At 41.8% G+C, this 26,181-nt stretch overlaps 2 protein-coding genes across 3 annotated transcripts in view; one reads left to right on the top strand and one right to left on the bottom strand.

Moving 5' to 3' along the window:
- c9h1orf53 (chromosome 9 C1orf53 homolog) overlaps positions 1–26,181 on the bottom strand; it is a 485,525-nt gene that overhangs the window by 317,747 nt on the left and 141,597 nt on the right. The window lies entirely within an intron of this gene.
- pde4ba (phosphodiesterase 4B, cAMP-specific a) overlaps positions 1–26,181 on the top strand; it is a 126,951-nt gene that overhangs the window by 52,985 nt on the left and 47,785 nt on the right. For both annotated transcript variants that reach the window (XM_078285834.1, XM_078285835.1), the window contains exons 2-5: positions 11,746–11,940; positions 13,235–13,271; positions 13,773–13,843; positions 18,381–18,433. In XM_078285834.1, coding sequence (XP_078141960.1) covers positions 11,746–11,940; positions 13,235–13,271; positions 13,773–13,843; positions 18,381–18,433 — 356 coding nt within the window. The remainder of the gene's footprint in view (positions 1–11,745; positions 11,941–13,234; positions 13,272–13,772; positions 13,844–18,380; positions 18,434–26,181) is intronic.

Consider the following 26,181-nt stretch of genomic DNA (forward strand, 5'->3'; position numbering starts at 1 on the left):
TCTCCACAGTGCTCTTTTAAAGAATATATTTTGGTGGTATCATCTTTAAGACAATATACTGTGGTTGGAGGGGGACAGGAAAGAGAGAGAGAGAGAGAGATGGGAAAGAGTGAGAGGAGGGAGACAGGGCGAAAGACTTGTGGGAGATAGGGGGGATGACATGCCGCAAATGTCATGTCCCAGATTTAAACCCATAATGTAATGAGTGCCTGGTATGCGCCTTAGCCTGCTGCACAACCAGGACATCGCACAATAGCGTTATTTAAAAGTTCACACAGTCTACCCTGTTACTACTGTTTGCTTAAAAACAGAGGAAAGCAGAAGGAATTGCAGATATGTTACCCAACATGGGAAAACATTGCAGGATATATTTGGGGTTTTCATTTTATTAATAATTGTATTCATAACTTTAAAATGGTATATTATATAATATGAGTCAATAAATTATTTTGTTTGAATTAATCAAACAATTACAGTTTGATCAAATATTGTCTGGTGTAATATCTATGCCATTATGTTAAGCTAAATCATCCTGAATTCATGGCGTTTGGCCTCATAAAGTTGCTAGTGTCATTACTGGAAAACTAACACCAACCATTAGGAGGGACATTGTGCATGAGAATCAACTGCCAGCTATTTCTTTTACTCTTGAAATAAGATGAAAGCTCTGTAGGGTTTTATTTTCTGATCTCACTTGCACAATCTGTGTGTAATATCGGTTTTGCCTTCTTATTTTATGTATTTTAACAAGAAATACATCTATAAATTGAAGTTGGCTTACTGACTGTGACACAGGATGTGTCCTTATCACTGCAAGGCTTATTTTAATGGAGGACAATAATGTCCAACATCACATCTTGACTGATTTATTGTATATACCACGTTAACATGCCATTGCTAAGCTGAGAATTTGACTGACTAGTGCAGAATGAAAACAAGCAGAAGAGAAAACAAGACATAATCAGCAAGAACGCATGTTGATTGTGGACTGTTGGAAGTAAATGACGTTTCTACATTTTTTACAAACCAAACCAGTGTGACACACCAGGCTGGGGCTCAGTCCAGGGAGGATTGTGGGAACTGTAGCTCAACTGGAGACACATCAGGCTGCTGGCTTGGAGTGTTGCAAGGTTTAGGGGATATTATAAAATGAAATGGGACAGAACAAGGAAAACAATGAAATGAAATGAAACAAGAAGAGTACAATGGTACAATAAAATTCTTGACAGAACAATAAACAGTCAAACAGTTAACGGAGCATTTTTGAGAAGCTGTGGTCAAGTGATCTGCCAAGTTACTAATGTCTTTGCCTGCATGAACGGCACGTATCTACTCAAAATTGTGAACAATAAATGTTTGTTTTATTTGAAATCTTACAGTGTTATACTTTTTTTGTAATGGTGTAAAGGCAGTTGAGCTCTCAAGGCTTTGGGCATCCACCTCTGGGACGGGTGGGTTCCACTTCTGTGACCAAGGGTTTCCTGTGGAAAGTACTGGGCCATACTGAAGAAAACAGAAGTACACAGATGGTGCACTGTGCTGTGTGTTGATTGGACAGGTAGACTTGTCTGAGACACGTGACAGCCAGGGTTAATTAGTCAGCATGAAATTAATACTTCCTTATATCTGTGTCTGCCCTGCATCCATTTGTGAGTGCATGTGCTTTTGTGTGTACATAGCCTACAACTTATTAACACACATACAGCTGCTCTGCGCCGTTTTACGGTATCTGTGTATGAGTATATGTCCCAGAGAGCTCTTCTCACACCTACAGCCAACACAGATAATCTCCCGGACAGATGGGTTTAACCAAATATTTGGACAGTGACCAGGATTCCTATGGCACAATAACAAGGATCACAGCTCCTTTGATCTACAGCGGGCGTATTCAACCATTTGCCATGGAGGGGCGAGTGTTGCAGGTTTCTGTTCCAACCAAAGACTACACCAGGTGATTTCACTGATTAGCACACCTTCAGCTAGAGGAGGAACTAATTAGTGAAATCAGCTGCTGTAGTGTTCGGTTGAAATGAAAACCTACATACTCTCGGCCCTCCATGGCACATAGCTGAATACTCCTGATCTACAGTATAGGGCAGGTTTCCCTGTCACCTTGTTTTCCAGCCTTAACCACTAGTGGGGACATTGCCAAACTGACCCCAGATCAATATCTAGGGCCAACATCGACACTCAAGTGAGAACGCTGGGAGGAAAAAAATCGTAGTTATCTTTCTTTTGATTTTAACCTCTTCAACCCTGCCGGTCCCTCTGGTGGGTCCATCATCAAACGCATGTTGCGCGGCCAAGCTTTGTTCAAACTTTATTTTAAATTCTAGTCAAGATCCCAAGGTTTCCAAAGATACCAAACATGTCATGCTGAATTAAATGGAAATGTGTATCAAATGATTCACAAGACATCTAGTTGTTTTTTTTCCATTTGATGTAATGATGCAGCCATAAAAAAATTGTGTTTTGGGTTTGAATGTTTCACTTAATATAAGCGTGCCATAGCTTCAGTGAAGCGCTGGAACGAGCAGATACAGAATATGTATGTGCATGCAACAGTGACTGTAATTGGTCACTAGACCAAAAACAATGTGGCTTAAATAGCAGCCTCTGAGGAACCAAAGTACCATGGCAGAGTCACAGTTGTTGGCAAAATGACCCATCTACACTGCCTCCAAAGGATGTCCATGTCTGAGAGTGCAAGGAATTACAAACTTACGTAAAGGCTAATGTAATGTAAAGTTGCTGTCTACTATTCAACCCATGTTACGTATTTCAAGGGAATTAGTCTTTGGTTACATCCTGTAATAGCTGTCAACTTCTGAAACGAATTTCTTCAGAATTTGGCAACACATTCTAATCTTTCCAGAAAAGGACTTTGAAAAACACAATGTTTATGCTTGCCCATGGGTGGAGTGCAGTGCTGTGTGCTACAGGCTGTGGTTTGGCTGTATTATATTGCTGTGCACTGCATGTATTATACGTTGTTATGGAGATGGATAAACAGAAAAATATGACTAGGACTTATAGGTCTTCGGTGGTATGTGGTTAGGGTTTTTGATTTCTGAGTGCCTGGTCATAGTTGAAATTGACCATGATGATGACGACAATTAAGATAATGATGAGGAGGATGATACTGACAACGATGATATTGATGCTTAGGAGGAGGATGATAAGGATTAAGAAGATGGTGATATTGTGAGGTGATGATGATGATGATGATATTGATGATGAGGAGGAAGAGGATGATAATGGCAGCGAAGATGATGGAGATGGTGATATGATTTTGGATGATGATCATGATGATGAAAAGGTAAAAGACGGGGATAAAAATGTCTGATGATTACAGTGATAGCAGCAATGTCCATGGCACTTTACAATGTTGAACGAACAGTTAAGGGCTTTTTAATGGTGACATACTATATAGTGTTAGTTTTGCAGGAATAAAAAGCAGTTTCTAAACAGAGTGCACAGTTCAGTATGAACAGTAGTGGAAAGGCAGGGACTGTGACCTATGGTAGCCCGACTCTGCACAAGCCAGGGAATGTAATGGAAAAATGATCCCACACTGCAATTTGCCATCCCATGGAATGCTTTTTAAAGCAAGTCCTGTTAAATATCACTGTCGCTTCTCTCTCTCTCCCTCTCTCCTTCTCTCTCTCTCTCTTTCTCTCTCTCTCATTTTTTCTGTCTTTCTCCGCTGTTTTTCAGTCATATTCTCTTCTACTCCTCTCTCTCAGGTACATGTTTCAATTTCTGTCTCTTCCACCTCAGATATGTCTCCATCATTCTGTCACCCTCCACTATCTTCTCATCTACTCTCTCATCCCCGACCCCCCTGTGTCGTCATCATCGTCATCACAGCTTTTGGCCGGTTCTGCTCTGTATTTTCCTGAAATCATGTGATATTAGGGTTGTGTATTTAGACCGTAAGTGATTCTAAATGAGAGCATCTGCTAGATGACTTTGTACCTAAATATGCATGTATAATGACTTGGTACAAGTCCTGATTCCAGTTAGTGGCCTATTTTCTATTAATAACTGCTGTATCTAGCCAGTACATGGATTCCTGATTTTTCCTCTTTTTTTGGTTGCAGATTAGAAAGGGCCAGAGGACATCTGTGATTCTCAGCATGATTTTAGCATCATCTAATGCCTGTTTTCTTAAATTAAAGGTTGGGACCCAAAATGGTTTATGGGCATAGTTCTGGTGGGTTTCTGCCTGAAATGAGTAGCAATATGTTTTCATTAGTGTGGTTCCCAGGGTGATATAATAGATTTCTCATCTGGGGCTTTTAAAGAACTTAAAGAATTAAAGAATTTGAAGAACGCTGGCTTTAATAAAATAATCAGAATGGATGCGGTGGAGTGGCTTTATCTTGATTCAGATAAAGCAAGTGTATTATGAAGGTTTGTGGAGTTCAGACTAGTACTGCAAATTGACTGCTAGTTTTAAGGGCTGCTTTGATGAGAAACAACAAAATACAAGCACGTTTCTTCTGGCATTGATCATTTCATGCTGATGTCATCAGTGTCCCGTGTGGTCGGGGTTTGGCTGGTTTGACAATGGAGATTTAGGAATTATGCAATAGCAACACATTCAACAGTTACATCATTTGAAAAATAGGAAGCGGAGCTGCTCTAAAATTTCCCATTGTGGGTCCACTGGATGTTTCCATAAGGAATGACTAAGTTTTTGGACTAGATTTGGGAAAAGACCTGTAGCTAAATGTTAGGGCCAGTGTTGGGAAATAACCAGGAGCTGAACGTCCCTAAAGAAGAGATTACATTTCTCATTTGAGTCCAGGGCTGTAAAAGTTGAACACCTGCTCCAGTTGAATATTAGTGAATGTCAGCTGCAGTATATGCAAGTCAGGGCTAGCTTTGGACAATGAACCTACTTGTAGATAAAAGTGTAGTAGATTTATGTAGGGGATATTAACTGTGGTCTTTGGAACATTAAATTCAACTACTATTTTTGCCTGGTCTGATGGGATCATTCAATCAGTTCATCATCCTTCTGGCACACTTCAGTCCCCTGGCACATTTCACTGAGCCGGTTGGTTAGACAGAAAGGTCTTATAGGGTCCAGAGCCTGGCCCAGATATTTCTCCTTTTCTTCCTCAGTCCCAGAGATTTGCAAAGAACACTGGAAATCTTTTTCCTCCGATACACTTGTGTACACAAGAGGTTCTAATAATAATGTATTGGACTGGTGGGTTTTATCCCTGGTTTTTCTTGCCACACGATTGTTAACATTATTGGCATTCCTCATTCCTCACTTCTTATTTAGTGATGGAGCAGAATGTAATTCAACGTGTGTTAAAGTATTTCTATTTAAAACCTACGCTAACGCCAGGACAAACAGGAGGTGTAACCATGGCTCCCCTGTTTGCACTACCAGATAGACAAATGGACACTGGTTTCCCCTCACCATAACACACAGGAACAGCGTGATTCAACTATAAGAATGCTCTCTCCCTCTTTTTGTAACACCTACTCTGTCTGTCTTTCTCTCTCTCTCTCACAAAATAGTATGTGCTATCACTTTTTATAGTGTATCCTAGCTTACCCAGGTGTGAGGTGGGTGGAATTTGCCCCATAGGACAATACATTGAAAGAAAGAAAGAAAGTTAAGATAATCATAGTATTTGGAAGTATTTGAAACTTATCTGACACTATCTGAATTGTCCTTATGCAATAAACTGGTCTCTTATTCAGTACTAGGCCAAAGCTTACAAAGCTTTCCAATGTCTTCTGTTAGGGTATTTATACAGTATTTAAATAGTATCTGTCATGCTGCTTACTTTCTCTCCATTTAATACTCAGTGTAGTGCTTTCTGAGTTTCTTGAACTATGTTTCAACTGTTACAAAGCGTCCTACCGTACTGCACATGCAAGCACACACATCGAATTCAGAAAATCTACTTTGTGTAGTTATGCTTTTGCTCCTTATCCATATATGTGGATTTGATCCCACTCGCCAGTACTCATCCCAGGCCAGCAGTATCCCACACTGTGTCAAAATGTTCCTGTCATCGCCCTCACACAAACAGGACATGTATCCCTATCACCAGACAGGATACTGAGTCGTGTCAGTTTAGTCTGCCAGTCCGTGAGGTAGCGTGAAAGGTCAGCTGGCCGTCAGTGACTGCTTTCTACCTGGAATCGGAACAATACCGTTGCTGCAGAGCTGGACAGCTGAGTCATTTTACCGGCAGAAGCACACAGTAATATTTGGCTGAGACCTTCCCCCCCTCCCCTCACTCTCTTTCTGTAACTCGCTGTTTTCAACTTAGTCCCCACTCTTAGTGTCTTCCCTCTCAAATTGAGATTTGACCAGGCCACGTCAAAACTACAGTAAATGTCTTTGAAAATCAGTAATGTATTTTGCATAACTTGGATTGGATTGGATACAGTATATATCAACAACTTAAAGTACAGGTAAACTTTCTGGTGTAGCAGTTTGACCAGAATGGGACAGCCTTGCCCGCTCAGCTGTCACTCCAGATGGTCAGTCCATCACTCAGTCAGCCAACTGGTCACTCAGTTAGTCAGTCAGTCAGATTATTGTGCTTCAGCTGGATCATGGGAACAGGATGACGTGTCATCCCAGGTCACAGGGATCACTTCCTGATTGCTTTTGTGAAACATAACACCAAAAACATTACTTCCTCACCCTTTGATCTCAAATAGACATGAAACATGCTCAAAACTAGCTCTGAAAGATTTGCATTCCCAGGTTCCAGACATTTCCATCATGTACACACACACACACACACACACACACACACACACACACACACACACACACACACACACACACACACACAAATGTACGTCATTAAACTCAATGACGCGTTGACCCTTTTAACTCACGTTCACACATTGCTAAATCCCTGCTAGTCATACTAGTTTGAGTAATTATTTCCCCTCAACCCAGAAAGCTCATACTTTAATCCCTGCAAAATGGTATTTGGTCTCTGCTTGTCTTGTTCTCTCAACAATTTGGATAAATAGTCCTTGCTCTCATCCTGTCTCTCACCAGAAAGCATGCTTCTGGTTGACAGAGCAAGGACTGGAATCCTGCATAATGTATATATATATGTATCTGCATGTTCCAAGCCTCTTTATTATTATAAAATAAGGATAATGTCATTCCTAAAGTATTTTCATTACAAAAGATGATATTTTTGTCAAGTTAAACTGGAAAGAGAGAAATGTGAGAGCACGGCAGGAGTGAGAGTCAAGCTCGGTCACATCACATGGATGGATTCCCAGGCAAATGCACTAATCCACTAAGCCACCAGGACACCCCATTTCATAGAAAAAGGATTTTGTTCCCAAGGTCTGTCTTTGTTTTGTTATTGGGAGCCTGAATACTTGTCTACTCTTGGATATCCCCTCTGCTTTATGCTGTTAGGAGAAGCAAACCTGGGAAAAAAAATCCAAACAAAACATAATTTGAAACAGTTTAGGTTTTTGGTGTATGTTGTGGACACAACACTTAAAAGATGCCTAAATCAAATTCTTTTTTTTTTGAATTTTTTGACCATTTTATTTTTAGGTAATCTTTCTCTTATTTTGTCCGTGCTCTGATAGGAGTTTGTTGGGTAGGGGGTGTTTAGTACGACCTGGGGACCGAACCAGACTCCAACATTGGCATCAGTCACACAGACAGTCACATAGGGAGTCATAAGTCTGTCTGTGCTGAAATGTTGTTTTAACTTAAAATCACATGAAGTATTGGCTGTTTAGTTTAGGGACTGCCCCTTTATATTTATTAGTTGACTGAGCAGTTATTAGGGTCTTGTTTTTCATTAGTTTTTCTATGTTTTTACATTTTCCTGGAAAACATTTCTTCATCTTTGGCGTCATAACTGTGTCATAAGTATTTATTGGTCTTTTGTTGGCATTCTATTATTTGCAGAATAATAATTTGAAAAACAATTGCACACATTCTTTTTTTATGATGGGACTATTAAATTAGTTGACACAATTATGAGTTGACACATATAGTGATACTATACGGTATTATCATATCAGTGAGTGATTTTTGTATGTGTCACTGTCAATGATAATTTAAACTGGATTTGTTGGATTTTTAGTGAAACTGGGTTTATAGGGTTATAGCCACAACAGTCATGGTCATTCCTGTGACCACCCTCATTTTTACATTATGTCCCATAATATATAATATTATTCTCACCCCTCTCAGGTGAACTAACTCTCATTAAGAAAGTGCCTCATCGTTAATTCTAACCAGCTCTAGTGTATGTACCAGCGCCAGATGTCCGATTTTCCCAAGTGTTAAATGCCCTGCAGATTAGCTCATTCCTAAGCCTTTATAACCTTATGTAATGCAGCCATAAGATTATATCCTCACTGCCACAGTGAGGATATAGGATTGTGTAGCTCATGTAGTAGATGAGCTGAAAATAGAGAGTAATGTGCCTGAAAATTGTCTTGCATTCAAACAGGGTCCACTTCACATGACAAAAACATATCTGAACACACACTGAAGAAAAAATGATTGAAAATGATTTGATGAGTTTGATTAACTATAGAGATTATCTATATTTTCCCCATAAACACACTTTCCCTCTGATCCATTTTTGTTGCTTTTAGCCTTGACCAAATACAGTAGAGGCAAAATGATTCTGATGTTGCTGTTGTCTTTATTGCTCACAGCTCATGGTCCACTGGGAGCTCATATGTTGTTTTAGCAGTACACAACACCAGTAGTAGCACTAGTAGCCAAGTCCTTTGGCTTCTACTGAAGACAGCTCCAGTTTCCTTTTGGCAGAGCAGGCTCTCCACGCACTTTGAATACTGTGCGTTTGAACCTGGCTTATGACCTTTGTTGCATGCTATACCCTTTCTCTCCTCCATCTTACTTGTCTCTCTCCACTGTATGCTGTCTAAAAAGCCAAACTGCTGTTATGGTCTTGGCAAAAGTGCAGACTCTGGCTCTTCGCTGTCTTTATCGGGAGCCTGTTTGTATGTGCTGATGGGGCTTGGAGGAATTTCCTGGCCATGAAACAGGCACTTCATCTTTGTGAGGTTAACCTTTTGAATTTTCTCGGGAGAGCTGTCATCTCTGGCTACAAAGTTGCTGCCAGGCTTTCCATCTTTTGTTTAAGATAAGAGAAAAGAGATCGGACAGTTGCGGGATGTGTGTGTGTGTGTGTGTGTGTGTGTGTGTGTGTGTGTTGTGGTTGATTAGGCTCGCCTGCGTCAGCTCCAGAATTAGTCGTCTGTACACGTGATCATAACGCACAAAGGAATACATGACTGGAATGACCTCAGGGCTACAGATGCCATCAAGCATTCAGTGCATGGTACACAGTAAAGGCATGCATGCATACACTAAAAGCACACACACACACATACACACACACACACACACACACACACACACTCACACATGCAGTATTTGAGTGTATCATTGTGCCTTGTATATAAACTGACTATTGAACTATGGAACTATGGAGAAAAAGCTTTGTACTAATTTTAGTACCATGTCATAATTCATCACCTACATACTTTATTTTAACATGTTACCCCAAATATAGGTCTGCTTTACATTAGGCAACATAAGTCTTACAGGTCTATTTTACAAATAGCTTTTACAGCATTGGAATTTATGTCACGTTATACTTTTACAGCTTCCCACTTTCCATTCTGTCAATCCTTGCATCAAGATCCCCACCAGCCAGTTTGCCATGAATCTGTGTTATCTCTACAGTATCGCTACTCTGCTGTTTCCATTTGTACTAGTCCATACCCGGGGATGCGCGCGCCACAGCTACGTGCAGACTTGCCAAAAATGCGCATAAACAGCGTAAATTTGGGAAAATGGAAAATCAGCTTCGTCAGTCCCTGCCTATGCCAATGCTCAATGCCCATGTGCAGTTTCAGATTGATTGGCCAACCCATTGAGGAGCAAAATGGATGCAGACAGACAGACAGACAGAGTGTTCCTCATTTTATAGTAGGATTACAGATTGAGCCTTTAGCTCTGATGTCATGCGTTTGATTGTTTTTCTTTAAACCGAGATTCCCCTCATGCGGGCAGAAAAAAAAAACACACCCCCTCTCAGTTCACATCTCACTTCCCCTGGAGCTGGAGAAAAACATGAGAATTCCCCCCCGTCCATTCCCATTATGTCCTAGGAATGGTTAGAAGGAAAACACAAGGAGTGGACAGTGATGACACAGGAGCCCAGTAGTAGAGGGTACCATGGTGGTGCCATGTAATATCTACTTAAAGCATCATAGAAGTAAATGTTTGTTTTGCTACTCTTTCTCAATTGATACAATACAGTAGTGACTTAATAGCCAGAAAGCTTTTCCATTTTCTGTTCTGAACACCCGGTGTTTGGTAAGTCTTTCCCAGGAAAAATCCTCCGGTGTATGGGAAGTGATGTGTTTTACATTTCCAGCAGCAGCAGTTTGTTTGGTATAAGCAGAAGAAGAACTGGGTAGTTAGCATGAGCAGTGATAGCCACCATGGCTGAACAGAGTAAGAAACGAGCACCACCTACAGAAACTCAAACTTCAACAGAAAATCCAAGGAGACGTCACAGTATTGGACACACTGTTTGATTGACAGCTGATCTCTGGAAGTACAGCGCAAAAACACCACAGCAATACCCACTTATCACCAAAGATGACGCCAAAATAAAAAATAAAAAAACAAGGAACTCGCATATTACAACTTTAATTTAGCTTGAAAAAGATTAGCTATTTTGTTGAAAATCTTTACTGTTCAATTGGTTTACCCCACTTCTGACTCGTCATGGTGACGCTGTGCACTCACTCCCTCCTCACTCCCTGCTCCTCCTAGAGGACTGGTTGATGAGATCCGTTTCCTCCTTCCTCTTTCTCCTCCACTACCACTCCTTACAGAAGCAGGAGCATCTCACTAATTTATATCAGTGAACACTGTGCACCGTAGCATGTCACTCTGCCCTTTCTTGCCTGGTCATGTCAAAAGGTGTATGCATGTGTTTGCGTGTGTGTGTGTGTGCGTGTGTGTGTGCAATAGTAATTCTAGTAGGGCCTGTTTGAGTGATCCCAGCTTATCTCTTAAGGGGATGTTGATAGCACACGTGGAAGAACTCCTCTTCCCCTTTCTCCATGCTCAGTCATTAAAAGCTAATCAAGTCTGTAGAGCGCTCGGTAATCAAAACAAAGTGTTATCTCAGAGAGAGAGAAAGTCAGGAACGTGGTATGTTATTTTTATGATTTGTAAAAGCCAAGGGCCAATGTGTTTAATGGCAAAAGCTAGTGAGAGCTTTCAGCAAGCAGGGCATAACCCAACTCTTTGCTGATCTTGGTTGCTATTGGATGATCTTGGTTGCTACTGGCTGATCCATGACAGACCAGACCAAAACAGATAAACTACATCACAAGTAACCAAGATCAGCCGAAGGCATATTGCGATTGCAGTAGCAGGCTTTGAACCAGTAGATGTCAGTCCGGCCTGAAAAGTAGTCTCTGTGTTTGGTTTCCCTTTAAAAACATTGAAATGCTTATATCAGTTCTCCCTCAAACACCCACAATAATTGCGGTTCACAAGTCAACAACTAGATACAGTAAGGGGCATTATTCTACAATTACAGCATCCTATCAGGGTTTTTTTTAATTGTATATGTGCACACTATCGAAATAAAGCAGAAAAGCCAGAGAACGTATGTAATATTTAAAAAAAACCGTGTGGTTGTCTGTTTTCAGTTTCGACGTGGAGAATGGCCCGTCTGCCAGCTGCAGCCCTCTGGACCCCCAGGCCTCTCCTGGCTCCGGTCTGGTCCTCCACACCAACTTCCCCGGTCACAACCAGCGGCGAGAGTCCTTCCTCTACCGCTCCGACAGCGACTACGACCTGTCGCCCAAGTCCATGTCCCGAAACTCCTCCATTGCCTCCGAACTGTAAGTAGAAACACATGCAAGTGAGCGTAGCAAGCACGCAAAGCCAGACGCTATGCACACACACATGTGAATACATAAGTTATCTGTATAGACATACACATTTGCATGTAGTCAGGCACGCACACATAAACACAAACACATTTTCTCAAGTCTTTCTTCGTACCACCCTGATCAATTTGAAGCTGCTTTTGTGTAAAATTCACATAACTCTTCCTACAGTATGTGAAAATCAGTTGTTTTATAGATGTATGCCAAAATAGTGGAGGGTAAACCAACCTAAACTCAGTTTACTCACTCATTTATGGAATGGAGTTTACTCACCTTCTTAGGCTGACATAAACCTTAATGAGATAAATTCATACTGTACATCATAGTAAGTAGATTCAAACTGTTGTAAGTTATACAAGGATAGGGTATTTTAAGGGAAGGCAGCATAAATTAATGCTTTTCTGAAAATATACTTGATTTTTGCTCATGGTGGTGTTTGTTTGCCTTATAATGATCACCGACTGCAGGTCATAGCTTACCCATCTTTTTATTTACCACTCCATCATGATGTAGGCCATTGTAGAGGTCCCACTTTGCAGCAAGGTTTGCCACCTTACTGCTGGACTTTCACTCTGCTCTCTGGAGGAAAATCCTGTATTACTACTGAAGGATAGATAGGTAATGGGGGTCAGGGGAGTTTGTCATCTTGCATAACATGACAATGAATTAGAACCAATAATAGAGTAACTAAAATTTTCCCCTTATCTCAGTTTACAAAAGTAGTTTTCTATTAAAGCTATCTTACAAGGTTACATCCCATCACAGCAGAAGGCTCCTGTTCAAGACCCCCCCCCCCACATACACACACACACCCCACCCCCCCTTCCCTTAGAGTCCATCTCCTCTAATGAATTAATGAACTAATCCTCTAGTGAATTAGTGTGAGGCCGGTTGGCTCATGAATAGTGCTGTTTGTCATTACTTAATGTCATTTGTTTTGACCATGGCCAAGTTGGCAGCAAGCACTCAGCGTAAGCATTATGCAACAGCAAAACCTGGTCTCTGGTGTGTGGAGTATGTTGTGCATGTTTCTTATAGCTCTCTCTCTCTCCCTCTTTCTCACTTTTTTCTCTCTTTCTCGCTCATGTGAGTGTGTGCATGTGTGCTGGAAGGTGCGTGTGTGTGTGTGTGTGTGTTATGTGACAGAGGACCGATAACTGTCTATGGCTGTTATGTATATGTACATATGTGAGCTTCATTTGTTTGCTCATAATAAATACTTCCATGTCTGTGTTTGTCTTTACAGACACGGTGATGACCTGATCGTAACGCCTTTTGCTCAGGTAAATATCTCACTGTCTTGGACCTTCAATAAATAAACTGCTAAAATACTGTGTGTAGTCTGGTGCTTCCCCTACATTCATACAGCAGCGGGGGCCCAAACAGTAAAGATGCCACCACTGCTTAAGAAATGTAGAAATAAAATGACATTATAAATGTGATACTAGTGTACTAGTCCTAATGTTTGAATTTGCAGTTTTATCATGATACATGTTCTATATGAGAACATAGCCATTGCAACCTACACTACAACCAGGCATGAAACAAAAATTAAACACAGCTGTTACAAAAAAATACAAGTGAAGTGTTGGTAGAGACAGCTCGCTCTCTGTTTAGGAAACTGTCCACTGTATCTACTGTTATTAATACTTCTCACTGAGAAAGCAGGTAGTTTTTAAATAATGAACTAATCCCCTTCTCTCTCTCTCTCTCTCTCTCTCTCTCTCTCTCTCCTCTCTCATCTCTCTGTCATTCTTTCTCTCTCTCTCTCTCTTTCTCTCTAGGTTCTGGCAAGCCTTCGAAGTGTAAGGAACAACTTCACCGTCCTGACCAATGTCCAATGTGCCTCCAACAAGTAAGCGCTGATGAATCAAAACAACTAACTTAAAAGACTTTTTGTGATGGATTTTCTCATGAATACTGTTTATCACTGAAACATTAGTTACACATGATATATAATGCGTTATAATGCTTGTAAAATAAGATGCGTGTTGTTATTACAAACAGTAACTTCATCAGTCTGCTTTGAGTTCATGTTTGGTGCAGTTTGGGAGTTCTGGGCTCTGTTCCCTACAAACTTAGGAAAACACTTCTGGTAAACTCAACCAACAAATAACAACATGGATTTCTATTTGTATTTACAATATGAGCAGTACATTTCTTGCTAATATTGCATGCTGAAAACCTCTTCATGAACTCATAATATTGCTAAAAGTCAAGTGAGATCACCTACATCATTATAAGTGAGGCATAACACATTGCAATATGCAGTAGAGTAGTTGTTGCATGATGTAATACTGCGTTTTGTAACAGAGAAAATTTTGGATCAGGTTTCATGAGCTCCATGATTTGCTGTGTCCATCTGAGAAATGATACTAGCTTATGTAACAGATGGAAAAAATGTATCTTTCGATAGCAAAGACATGCATATAATATTGAACATTGAACACTGATTTAATATGCTGTAGAAATGTTGCAGTTGCATCACAAATCGCCAAGCAGCCACAGCTGGTGCCACCATGGAGAATTAGTTGTGCGCAAATAATGTTGTAATATAAAACCACCAGGTTAGAAGAAGAGAGATATGTGGAAAAAGATAGTGGTGGTGTGGGTATCTGTCCATTCTGTAACGTTATAAGTAAAAGTGAATGTCTGGTAAAGTTTCTATAAACTAAAGTTACTGTTACTGTGACACAGTCAGTGATAAAGTTGAAGTTGACTTTAGACACAGTTCAGGTTCAGTTTTGCAATCCCAGGTATCTGAGGTGATGTCACACTTCTCTTTCCTACCGGCAAACTGTAAAAAAATCTTTAAAAGTTGCTGTATATTAACATGTAGCGACTCTCTCTGTCTTTACTTCAGTAACAGGTCAAGCTTTTCTGCTTTTCAAAAGATGGTTGCCTCTTCTCATTTATAGATGAAGAGACACAAAAAAGCCACAAAGTCAGTGTTCAATTCACACTTGAGGGACAACATACTGCATGTCAGAGAGGCTGATCACTGGCCAGGGGTCTCATTTATAAAACTGTGCGTGGATTCCACACTAAAAGGTTACGTGCGCACAAAGAGGAAAAGTACGTACGTACAAAAATAATCAGATTTATAAAACTGTGCGTACGCACACCTGCACGCAATTTCCCCTTTATAATTCACAATCCAACTTGAAATGTTAAGCATGTGCACAAGCCTCATACTCCGCCCCTTAACTTCCACAATTAACCATATATGGTCAATGAAACGCGCTGAATGAATACTGATGTGTATGTAAATGTACTTGTCATTCCATTCTCTGTGTGAGAAATTGGCAAAGCCGGACCAGACGGAAAAGAGAAATGTCCCCGGTGGCCTCAGTTCGGGCGTCACCAACCAGAAACAGTTTGTTGAGTGGCAGCATGTCACAGCAGTATTTAATGCTGCAGCTCAGAGAGCCGAACCCTTTATAAAAAAAAATAAAATAAAAAAGAAATTGTCCGATATAAAGGTTGACGCCAAGAAGCGTATTGCTGTGCAGCGACAGTGTGTCAGTGCCACCGGCGGGGCGAGGAGACACCGGAGCTCTCTCCTCTTGATGAACGTTACACCTTGATAACAGGGGAAACCTTTTTTAGTGGCACTGTGCCAGAAAAACACTGACATAATGTTAGAGAGGAAGATGAGAGAGCTGCGACTGACCCAAGTATCGTAAATGTGCCTTTTGTTTTTGGAAAGAGTGAACCTAACCACGCATTCAACATTTCACATTAATTTGATATGAATAAAAGACGCATAGACAAGTTCTGTATTCTCATTTTCTGACTCAGGGGATCAGACAGTGTGCGACCGGGGTGAACAAGAGGAGGGCTGCGCCTGGCACCGGCGTCTCCAATGCGCCCCGTGCGTCATAACGCATCATTATTTATTACCTTGAGACATCCAGTCCAATTGCCTAACACCTTGAATTTGTCAGATTTAATAGTGACAAACTGGGTCTCTGCTAAAAGACTGTAATGCACTTACTTGAGACTAATTCACACCATGTCAGCCTATAATGACATGTAGATGCTTTTTGGACAAATGATTGGCTTTCAAACTAAAGCAACAAAGACACTATTTAGTTGTAGCCTAGACGTTCTTCCGACAAGGAATATTATTATTAGAGGGGTTTCTAAGTTGATGTGGAGTCGGCCTGGAAGGTAACTGAGTGTAAAATGCCACTTTTTGCTTTATTTTACTGCTTTGCCATGTCAGTCGCCGTTTCCCACTGTCTCCAAAATGTTCGTACGCATGGGTCAGAGTTTACGTACAGGTGCACACATTCTCCCGTCAAGTTTGTTTTTATAGATCACAACTTTTGCGTGGGAAGTGGCGTACGCCTCTTTCAGGCCCCGTTTTGTGTGTACGCAACGGTTATAAATGAGACCCCAGGTCAATGGCAGCTTGCTTCCCCCTCAGTCTGCAGTTCCATGGTTTCACCACAAGGTGGAAGTGTTGAGCTTTAGACTGGCTGGTGTCTGACACTGCAGCTGTTTCAACCCCTCACAGCTGAGCATCTATTCCAGCAAGCAAAGCACAACACGTGCCTTGTGGACACACGCACACACACACACACACACACACACACACACACACAAACTGTAGATTTCCATCTGTAGAGTTTCAAATCTTTTTACCACTTCATGGTAGAGTAATGCCAAAACAAAGGTGGGATTGCGATGTCTTTGTCCATCATTTCTCACTGATCTCTTGAGAAATAAAAGAGAATAGTTTCCCTCTGTGCGTCAAGCAATTAAAATGCTCCATGTGGAATTCCTCTGTTGTGGTGAGTTTCACTGTGGGGTAAAAAACTGCACAAATACGCACACCCATAACTACTCACACAGATGGAATGCCTCATTGGTATGCATTGAAGGCATTTGTACTCCATCCTGCATTTATCCTGCATTACTACTTCAGTGGGTGTACTGCATCCTATTTTTTTTCTCAAATATAATGAGGCAGAATTGAAAAGGATGAGACAAACTTGCTTGCTAGATCATTCCTTGCCCTTCTGATGTCTGAAAAGAAAGCTGAATTTGAAATTAACAAACCATCCCAGCATATTGCAGTCATATTATTTAGCTTCAGATGTGACATGCTGTGCATTTGCAACTCAACAACACACAGAATATGGTTGTTACACTGGCTATATTCTAGTAGTATTACACGGCAGTGCAGAGTGAAACTGTGTCAAATAGGATCTTTGCATTTTGTCGTTTCTTTTCTCAGTATTTCTTCAAACTAGTCGCCCTTCAGTCGCTCCAAATATTGTCTATCTTGTGTAAAATCTATGTGAGATCATCATTTCCTCGCAAGTTTATCAACGGTTTTGCAATTTAAAGCCATTTCCTGCACATTCACATCAGTACACCTCTCAAATCTTCTTAAGAAAATTACAGGGACTGCAATTTTCATAAATCATTGCAATAAATAGTCAATATATAAAGCAACTTTATCATTTAAATTGCAGTTTTTAAATATATTTTTGTTGAAGATGCTGCAGAGAAATGAAGCGTATTTCGTAGAAGTGATCTCAAAACAACTTTGAAACCCTGGAGGTTCTGACACTTCAGTTCACAGTTTTCCCAATGGAGGTGAGATTGCAGACTCATGGTGAACTGGAAATATGTATGTAGGGCATCCTTCCCTCTATTCTTCACCATGAAGTTTTATGAGTGCAGGTGCATGAGTGTGTGTGTGTGTGTGTGTGTGTGTGTGTGTGTGTGTGTGTGTGTGTGTGTGTGTGTGTGTCAGCCAAAGAAGGTAAGAGCTCCCTCTTCTTTCTATGGGCTGTATTGAACACTCGGTTTGCTGTATTGAATACCCGAAGCTTGTCTGACCTAGATTCAGCTCCGACAGCCACACATGCACAAAAGCAAATACTGACACACACACACACACACACACACACACACACACACACAGACACACACACACACGCACACATACGCTGGCATACTCAAACACGTTAATGCACACACAAATTGAAGTGTGCTTGCACACACAAGATCAGGCAGCAGATCAGGCAGATGTGCAGTGAGAGCTTGTTAAAAGGAAATGTTGTGCTCACTTTATCTGCACAGCTTTGTCAATACTATCAGCCGCTCTCTTTCTTGCTCTCTCTCCACACCACACACACACACACACACACACACTCACACACAGCGATCTTACACAGTTCCTCGTCCCATCAAGATGTCACTCTTAAATAGATAACCTTTTCACTTGAGTTGCTTCTGGCAAGTCCTATTTGAGGATGAACATAAAACATGTATGTAGGGTATCCCTCTTTTTGTAACACCTCTCTCTCTCTCTCTCTCTCTCTTTCTCTCTCTCTCTCTCTCTCTTAATCTCTCACTCTTTCTCTCTCTTTCAGGAGGTCTCCTGCAGCTACAACTCAGCCTCCCATCACTAGAGTTTGTCTCCCAGGTAAGGAACACAGTGCAATGCCCTGCTGTTTTTGTACGTGTGTGTGTGCGTGTGTGTGTGCGTGTGTGTGTGTGTGTCAGACATTTGAAGAGCTGTGTAAAGAACAGTCCTTTTCACACCGATCTGATCTAGATCTGGCTGCAACATTCTCTTCTTCTGTCCTCCTCCCTCCCTCCCTCTCTCCTCCGTCCCGTCCTGTTCTCATGAACTCTGGTGTACGTGACCACTTTCACTCTTCTGAGCCATCTGTCTCCAGCTCCGACATCCTAGTCCAGACTATTTTTCATCGGACTCATTAACCTTGTCCAAACACAATCACACTGGTAGTGCGAGCACAATGCGCGCGTGTGTGTCTATGTTTGTCTGTGTTTGTGTGTGTGTGTGATAGTGTGAGATAGTGTGCATGTGCATGCACAAGTGCAAACGTGCAAGTCTGTGCAGTATGCAAGTGTGCGGGCATATATTCTTTGTGAGTGTGTCTGTCTGACAGCCATTCAGAAACACACGCACACACTCACACACACACACACACACACACACACGCAGAAAGGCACACAGAGAGTTGAATATGGTTTTGTGAATGCGTGCTTACACTCTATATGCATTTGAACATGTGTTTACACATTCTTATTGCAAATGCTTATACTGCATTTCTTGCGTATAGTTTGTGTGTGTGTGCGTCTGTGGGGAGTTAGCGTGGGATGTGGCTAGAGGCTAACGTCAGACTGAAGGAGACTGAGAATACAGAATAATAATAATAATAATGGAGTCTTCTCCTTCACATCTAGCCATAATAAACCCAGCAGCATTGACTCTGGCATTCTTAGGGTCTGTGTTTGCACAACAGCCAAAAACCTGCGATTCCAGAAAAAACTCAAAGTTTAGTCACTCCTTATCAAAGTTTACTTCTTCTTAATCATTACATTCATTTTTCCAAAGCACATGAACAAGCAGTCGTGGGCAGACTTTTGGCACCCAGGCATCTCTTGTATGTTTGTGCAAACCGTTCTGTTCATTCAGCTTCAACACTCTGTCAGCTCATGTCTCTGGATTACTGGCTGTGATGATTCAGTTAAAGTGGCTTTTTTTTCCACATGGGTGGATAAACACTGAGATTTCTTGCAGGTTCCTTGAATTCATTCAAAATAAGATTGATGTCTGATTGATTTTAGGAAGATGGAGGTGGTGTGGGAAAAACTTTAAGTCAGCCTTGATGTGCGAACATGAGCAAGTCTCTCACAAAGCTAGAGACAAGACTTCTCAGAACAAAGTTATAAAGTGCTGTTAGGAGAAAAACAATTCACAAGCAACTCCACCTCAATTAGTTAATACAACAATATAAATACACATGTAATATGTTGATACAGATTTAATATTTTGTATGGGTTAATAAAAGTAAAGTGTGATATATGTAATACATGTTAGCCATCTATTCGAAGCCATAGGAGCCCTGACTATAAAAGCACGACGGCTGCCTTTCCTCTACTCATTCAGCTTTGACTGAACACCTAAGGCTGCACTTTTATTCCTATGGAGATACAAGGTCTAATAAGATTAGTAAATAATTGTAAGATTTTAAAATTAATTCTAAACTCAGCTGGAAGCCCCTCTCATGGCGATAAGATTGGAGCAATGTGGTCACGTCTGTTTAGTTCTGATTCAAGGCCTGCAAGTTGTATTCTGCACTCACTACAGGAATAAATTGAACTGCAATAATCAAAATGAGATTATGGCTAGTAAATCATCAGTTTTGTGAGTGTTTGTCCTTCTCACATTGACTCTAAGATGGTTATTTGTGTGACGTGTTCTGAGCTGTATTACAGTATGTGCATTCTGCTAAATATAGTTGCTTTTGATCTGAGTTGCACTGACAACAATTCCAATCAACTCTATTGATACGGCAATAAAGTAGTGAATCTTAAACCTCACATCCGTAGGCAGATATTCCCCTTGTTGAGGCAGAGAAAGGACGCACAGAAACTGAAACACTGTCTCTGACATATTGTGTAAAGAGAGAGAGTTGAGAAAGACTGAAACTGAGAATAGTGAGTGTAGTTTAGTCATTTCTGAATGAGTTTATGTCGCTTTGGGTGTTTGGGTGTGTTATTACTTGTAGGTATTTGGGTTCATGTTGTTAATAAGGGAACAATGTGATTCATTTGTGTAGCCTTTATTGTGTGTGTGTGTGTGTGTGTGTGTGTGCATATTTTGAGTATGTGGCATGTGCGAACATCCCTTTACACATTGACGTGTGTATTTGTGAGAATATTTTGGTGTGTGATGGCATTTACACATTGCTGTGTGTTTTTGCGAGCGTGGATTGACAACGTATGTGTGTTTGCGTGTGTTCGTGAGTGTATATCATGGCATATGTGCATCGGTGTGAGTGTGTGTGTGTGCTGTGGGGAGGTGTTCCTGTGGCTGTGATTGACGTCAGCATGCCTGCATGTGGCTTCTGTTGACTTCCTGTCAAAGCAGATGGACTGAGTTTTCACTTCCTGCTTCAGAACCGCAGCTCATCAGGTGCTCTGAATGTGTGTGTGTGTGTGTGTATGTGTGTGTGTGTGTGAGAGAGAGAGAGATTGGGAAAATATGTGTGTGGTAAGCGTTGGTAAGCCAACGCTATGACGGGTATTGTGACCTTTCTGTGTAGGGGCAAACAAGGTCGTCACTCAATAATAATGTGTTAAGATCACTGAATGAAACAATATTATTGACTGCAGGGAGCGTGGCGATGAACCATTCAGTCCTTATATATTATGTATCTGCTCAAATTTATTTTATTTTCTCCTCACATAGTTTTACTCTTAGCTCTTCAACCAGTCCTGTGTTTTTTATCATGACCTTGTCTAAAGACTGACATAATGTATGGAAGATTGTTTTACTAATATTTGATCCAAACTTCAGTTTAGTCTGGCCTTAGTTTAAAAGTTCATTAAAACATACTAGTCCTTTTGAGTCCTAACCCCTCCTTTAACACAGTTAAACAAAACTTCTACTCACTTATAATAGTTACTTATGTTATTAAGTTAAGTTAATTGAAATTGTGTTAACCAATGTGACTTTAAAGAAACTATACTTGACCAGATAGGTTAATGCTTTGAATTAAACACTTGTAGTTTGGGTGTAGCGTGGAGCACAGTAACCACGGCATCACTGGCCCACCACACACTCTTCCTTCCACTGCTTCTCTCCTCCTGTTTTCCCATGCTCTGAGGTCGCATCCCCACTTCCACACACACACACACCCTCCAGTCTGTTGTTGTGGAGAGAATGAGGTAAGGCATGGAAGAGGGAAAAGGAGAGATACACTGTCTGCCCTACGTCAGTCTCACCTCCTCTGTCTCTGTCCCTGTCTCTCTCTCTCTGCCACCCTCCCTCCCCTCTCTCTCATTTTCAGTCTCTGTCTTAGCAACTCGCTCTTTCTTTTTCTCTTTCTTGTCTTTCTCTTTCTCTCGTTTGTCTCTCTGTTTCTCGGAGGAGGAGGAGGAGGACGACAGGAAGTGCGAGGCAGGAAGAGAAGATCAGATTGTTCCTGTTTTGCTGTCTCTAACTCGTCGTAACTTGACGGAAGCCAGGAGGAACTGTGTAGATGAGGTGTGTGTGAGTGTGTGTATGAGTGTGTGTGTGTGTGTCAGCCCACAGGAGAAAAATAGGATGCGGAGAGACAAAGGCCTATTGTCTGTGCCCACACACTGCACAAACATGTACGTGCTGACACAATGATATAATAGGCAAAAACATACACATATACACACACATACAGGTGAACCTGTTTCACCCTTAAATCTAAGTGCAACTTCAGTGACAATTCTTTAGATAGACAGACAGACAATATAAAGCCAATCCCACAAACTGCAGATTTTGCATCAGAGTTTTTCTATTTTTTTCTAAGATGTAGCTAATATAGAAATGTGACATGCTTGCTGCAGTGCTGTTTGACAGTTGCTCCACCCCAACAAGAAAAATTGTTTGGGGCATGGATAGAAAGGCGGCCTTGTGGTCTTGGGACTCTAAAGGCCACTGGTTTGATGATTGGGGTGGGGTTGTGAGCGTTATGCAACCTGGCCCAACTCTCTCTATCAGTGGATCAGCTCCCGCCCATCAGCCCTTGATGTTATTATTCTCTATGGTGAGTGGAAATAACCACAGCGCCCGGCGTGCTCTTTTCTGTATGTTTCCCAGCACCTTCTGTTCCATTCACGCAGCATCAGAACCTGCAGTACATACTGTAATGTCATCTGTCCTGTCTGTCTGTCTGAACTATTGTCAAAACAAGTGTGAGGGAAACGCTTCAACTGTGGCAAACACCTTTCATACCACGCATTGTCACAGAGCAACACTGTGCTGTTTTGTTACGGTTGATGGTGGTGGTGATGGTACAGATAATAAAGATCAGGTTGGGCTACTGATCATTTAAGTGATTTGCGTGGTAGGCCAGTAAATAAACAGGATTTATGAGAAATGCGTGTGAAAAGATTGTGCGATGATAATGTATTAAACAAAATAAATAGATTGGAAATAAATTTGTGCCTAGAGCTTTGCCATAGAGCTTTGACAATGGTATAAAAACATTTTAACCGCAAATTAGACGGTGATGTTTTTTCAGAAACATTATGCAGTATGTCTTTCAACACTCCAGAAGTCCATAAAAAATTATAAAGGAGGCTCATTGTTTTTGCAATCCAGATCACAATCAAAAACAACGAAAAAACAGGTTAGTGAAGTCTGCTCGCACAAACCTGAGGAATTCCACACCGAACTGGCTGTTGTTGTAATGGTGAGGTATCGCATCACGGCGCATGTTAAGTCATAGACCTGGAGCAGATGTTTGTGTCGTGTCATCGTGTCATAACAGGGCCAGGAAATGTTTTGGCCCATAGGTATTCAGCTGTGAGAACCTCGCTAACGCAGGACCCGACTTCCTGGTCAACTCATCCACCGATGAAATCCTGTCATACAGGATATGAGTATGGCAGAGGGCGCTTGAACTCCTCTGGCCTTCTTCACATACATACTGTGTGTGTGTGTGTTTGGCTACTCAGTAGTGTAGAAAAGTGTCAACGAGTTGGCTGTTAAAGTCCTATTGTGCAGTTCTATTGTGTAGGTGTTTTCCTATGAGGCCAGGAGGCCCCCTATGACATTTTCCCAAAAAGAAGCCCTGCGTGTTATTTCAAAGCTACGACTCAGGAGTTGGTGTTTGGTTAACACCACACAATAGGTCTGCTCCAACTGTACAGACGAAAGGTGCTCGGACAATATGGAACTGTTACGCAATAGGGCAAAGAAACACTGCACACGCGTCTGTGGGCACACACAGGCACAAGGCGTATGGGATGGACAGTATTGGTACGGTCTCTCCAGCGTCTCTCTCTGTCTCCCACGCTGAGTGGGAAGTTTTAAATGAGTTGGCTCGGTCTACGGTAAAAGTTATAAAAACACCAAAGGGGATAAAGATAGTCCCTTCGCTATATTTGATAATCCTCGTTTTGGCCATTCTTTGTCTGAACATCCTCAACTTGGCGTGAGTGTTGACCTCAGTGATCTCTGGTTGTGTTTTCACTGTCATGATTCAAGCTGTCTTACAGGTATTTACACCGCTTTTCTTTTAGTTTAAATGTGTCACACTGCAGTTAGAATCGAGTCCTTATGAATCAAGCTCAAGAGTTCAAGAGAGTCAACCGGAGATCCCTTAATTTCAATGGGCTGGTGTTCCCAGATAGTGTGTCTATTTATCCAGGAACATCCTCAACTAACCCTGCAAGCTCTGAGCTCAGTGATCTCTAAGGAACCAGCTCAGAGCTCCAGAAAATCAAACAGAAAAGGCTTAATTTCTGGTGAGCTTTAAGCCCAATGTAATGAACCTTGCCTTTAGTAGCACCAAACTAACTGTTATCCTCAACTTTTAAGGTATAAGAATGTGCTATCATCCACTTTCCAATCTCCATGGCATAACAGCATTGAAGAAATCCACAATTTTTGTTTGTTGTTCTGGGCTGCGGTTTAGAACAGGAAAAAGTACCTTTCCTACAAAATTCAACTAACGACAGCAACATGTATAGGAACTGTTTAACCTAAGCTGCTGTCTGTGCCAGCAGGGCTCCAGAGAGAATGAAGCGTACCTCATCCATCTCTGTATGAACGTTATTTAATACAGGCCATCCTCAGAAAACCCCGCACTCCCTGCACCAAACAGCGGCCCAGTGCGTGCAGGAATGCACCGAGGAGGTCACGGAGAGCAGGGAAAAGAGAGACCGAGCGGGGCGAGGGATGAAAGGAGGAGAGGAGGAGTGATGAGGTGAGAGGGCAGGAGAGATAAGGGGCGTCTTGAGGAGGGAGACGGAATGAGAAGGAATGTGCCAGAGAAGTTCGGAGAAGGGAAGGATGAAGGGAAAGAGTCACTGACAGAGAAAAACAAACTATAGCTTCACAAGTTTCACCTGGTTCTTAGACTTCTCTCAGTGCAAAGATCCATCTCAATATCCATGGAGAAATAAAAAAAAAAAAACAGCGATCATCCTCGAGGGACTACGTGCCGCCAGTCAGTGGCTTTTGTTATTAGTGCATACATCCACAAATCCTATGACACCTCTCTTGTGATGATCATGACAACATGCTGCAGGAGGTATGCACATGGCTCTGGGGACTCCGCATTACATAGCTATATAAAATACTACGCCGCTACATGCAGTTCAGAGTAATTTAACATACTCTACACACACACACACAAGCTATGTGCATGCGTGTCTTTATTTACCAGGATCTCATAATAGGTTGTCATGTGACAGGCCCGGCTAAAGCCAGAGGCTCCAGTAGCGGCACCTCCCCCTCGACGGTGCACCTGTCTGGGGCTTCTCACTGACGCACACCCCCCGACTCCAAATAGAGGTGGCTAGCTGCCAGGGCGAGCAATGTTGTTTATCTCGCTAACGCAAGCATGTGCGTACACATATACACACGCACAGACTCACAAACACACACACTAGTGACAGCTGGCACTCAGCATCCCTTCGCACAAACACACACACACACACCACACACTCAAACCATCATCGCTTGATGACCTAATGCTGGACTCAGGCCAGCCTTGTGGCATCCTCTGGGCATTAGTTCAGTAAGGGGAATTATGGAAGCCCTAGCATGTCTAAATGCCACAGCTATCTACCTACCTACTTATCTGTCTCTCACCTCACACTCCACTCTGCACGTCCACAAAATGCCAACATGAGCAGTTGCTATGGCAGCGGCTCCCTCCTTTTCCTCCATCGCCCGCTCTGTTCTAGTACCTCCACTTCTCTCTCTCTTTCTCTTTTGGTTTGTTTCTCTCTCTGCCTCTCCTCCCTCTCTCCTCTTTCTCCAAGTGTCAAAGTATTGGGAAACCCATATTCCTGGCCTTGTTTCCCTCTACGTTGGTAGCTAATGGGGCTCAGTATTTCTGTCCCTGGGTGTCTAGTGTTACCTTCTGGCTTTACTACTTCCCGCTTCTCGCCACTTTTAATGGCCTCAGTGGGGCCCCCAATGGACAGGCAGGGCAGTCTGGCTACTGGGCAGACCCACAGATATTGGATTATACAAGAGTACAGCGACCTCCCCGTGCGTCATGTACGAAGGTTTGAGGCCAAATTTTAGGCCAACATCATTAGGCGACAAATGAGTTCCATTAAATAACGAGAAAATCAAGGGTTTTAAAGAGTTCCAGACCCCCTAAATGGTGCAACTCCTTTAGACAGACGGGTCTTACAGAGGGG

This window comes from Centroberyx gerrardi, chromosome 9, assembly GCF_048128805.1.
Source record: "Centroberyx gerrardi isolate f3 chromosome 9, fCenGer3.hap1.cur.20231027, whole genome shotgun sequence".
NCBI lineage: Eukaryota > Metazoa > Chordata > Actinopteri > Beryciformes > Berycidae > Centroberyx > Centroberyx gerrardi.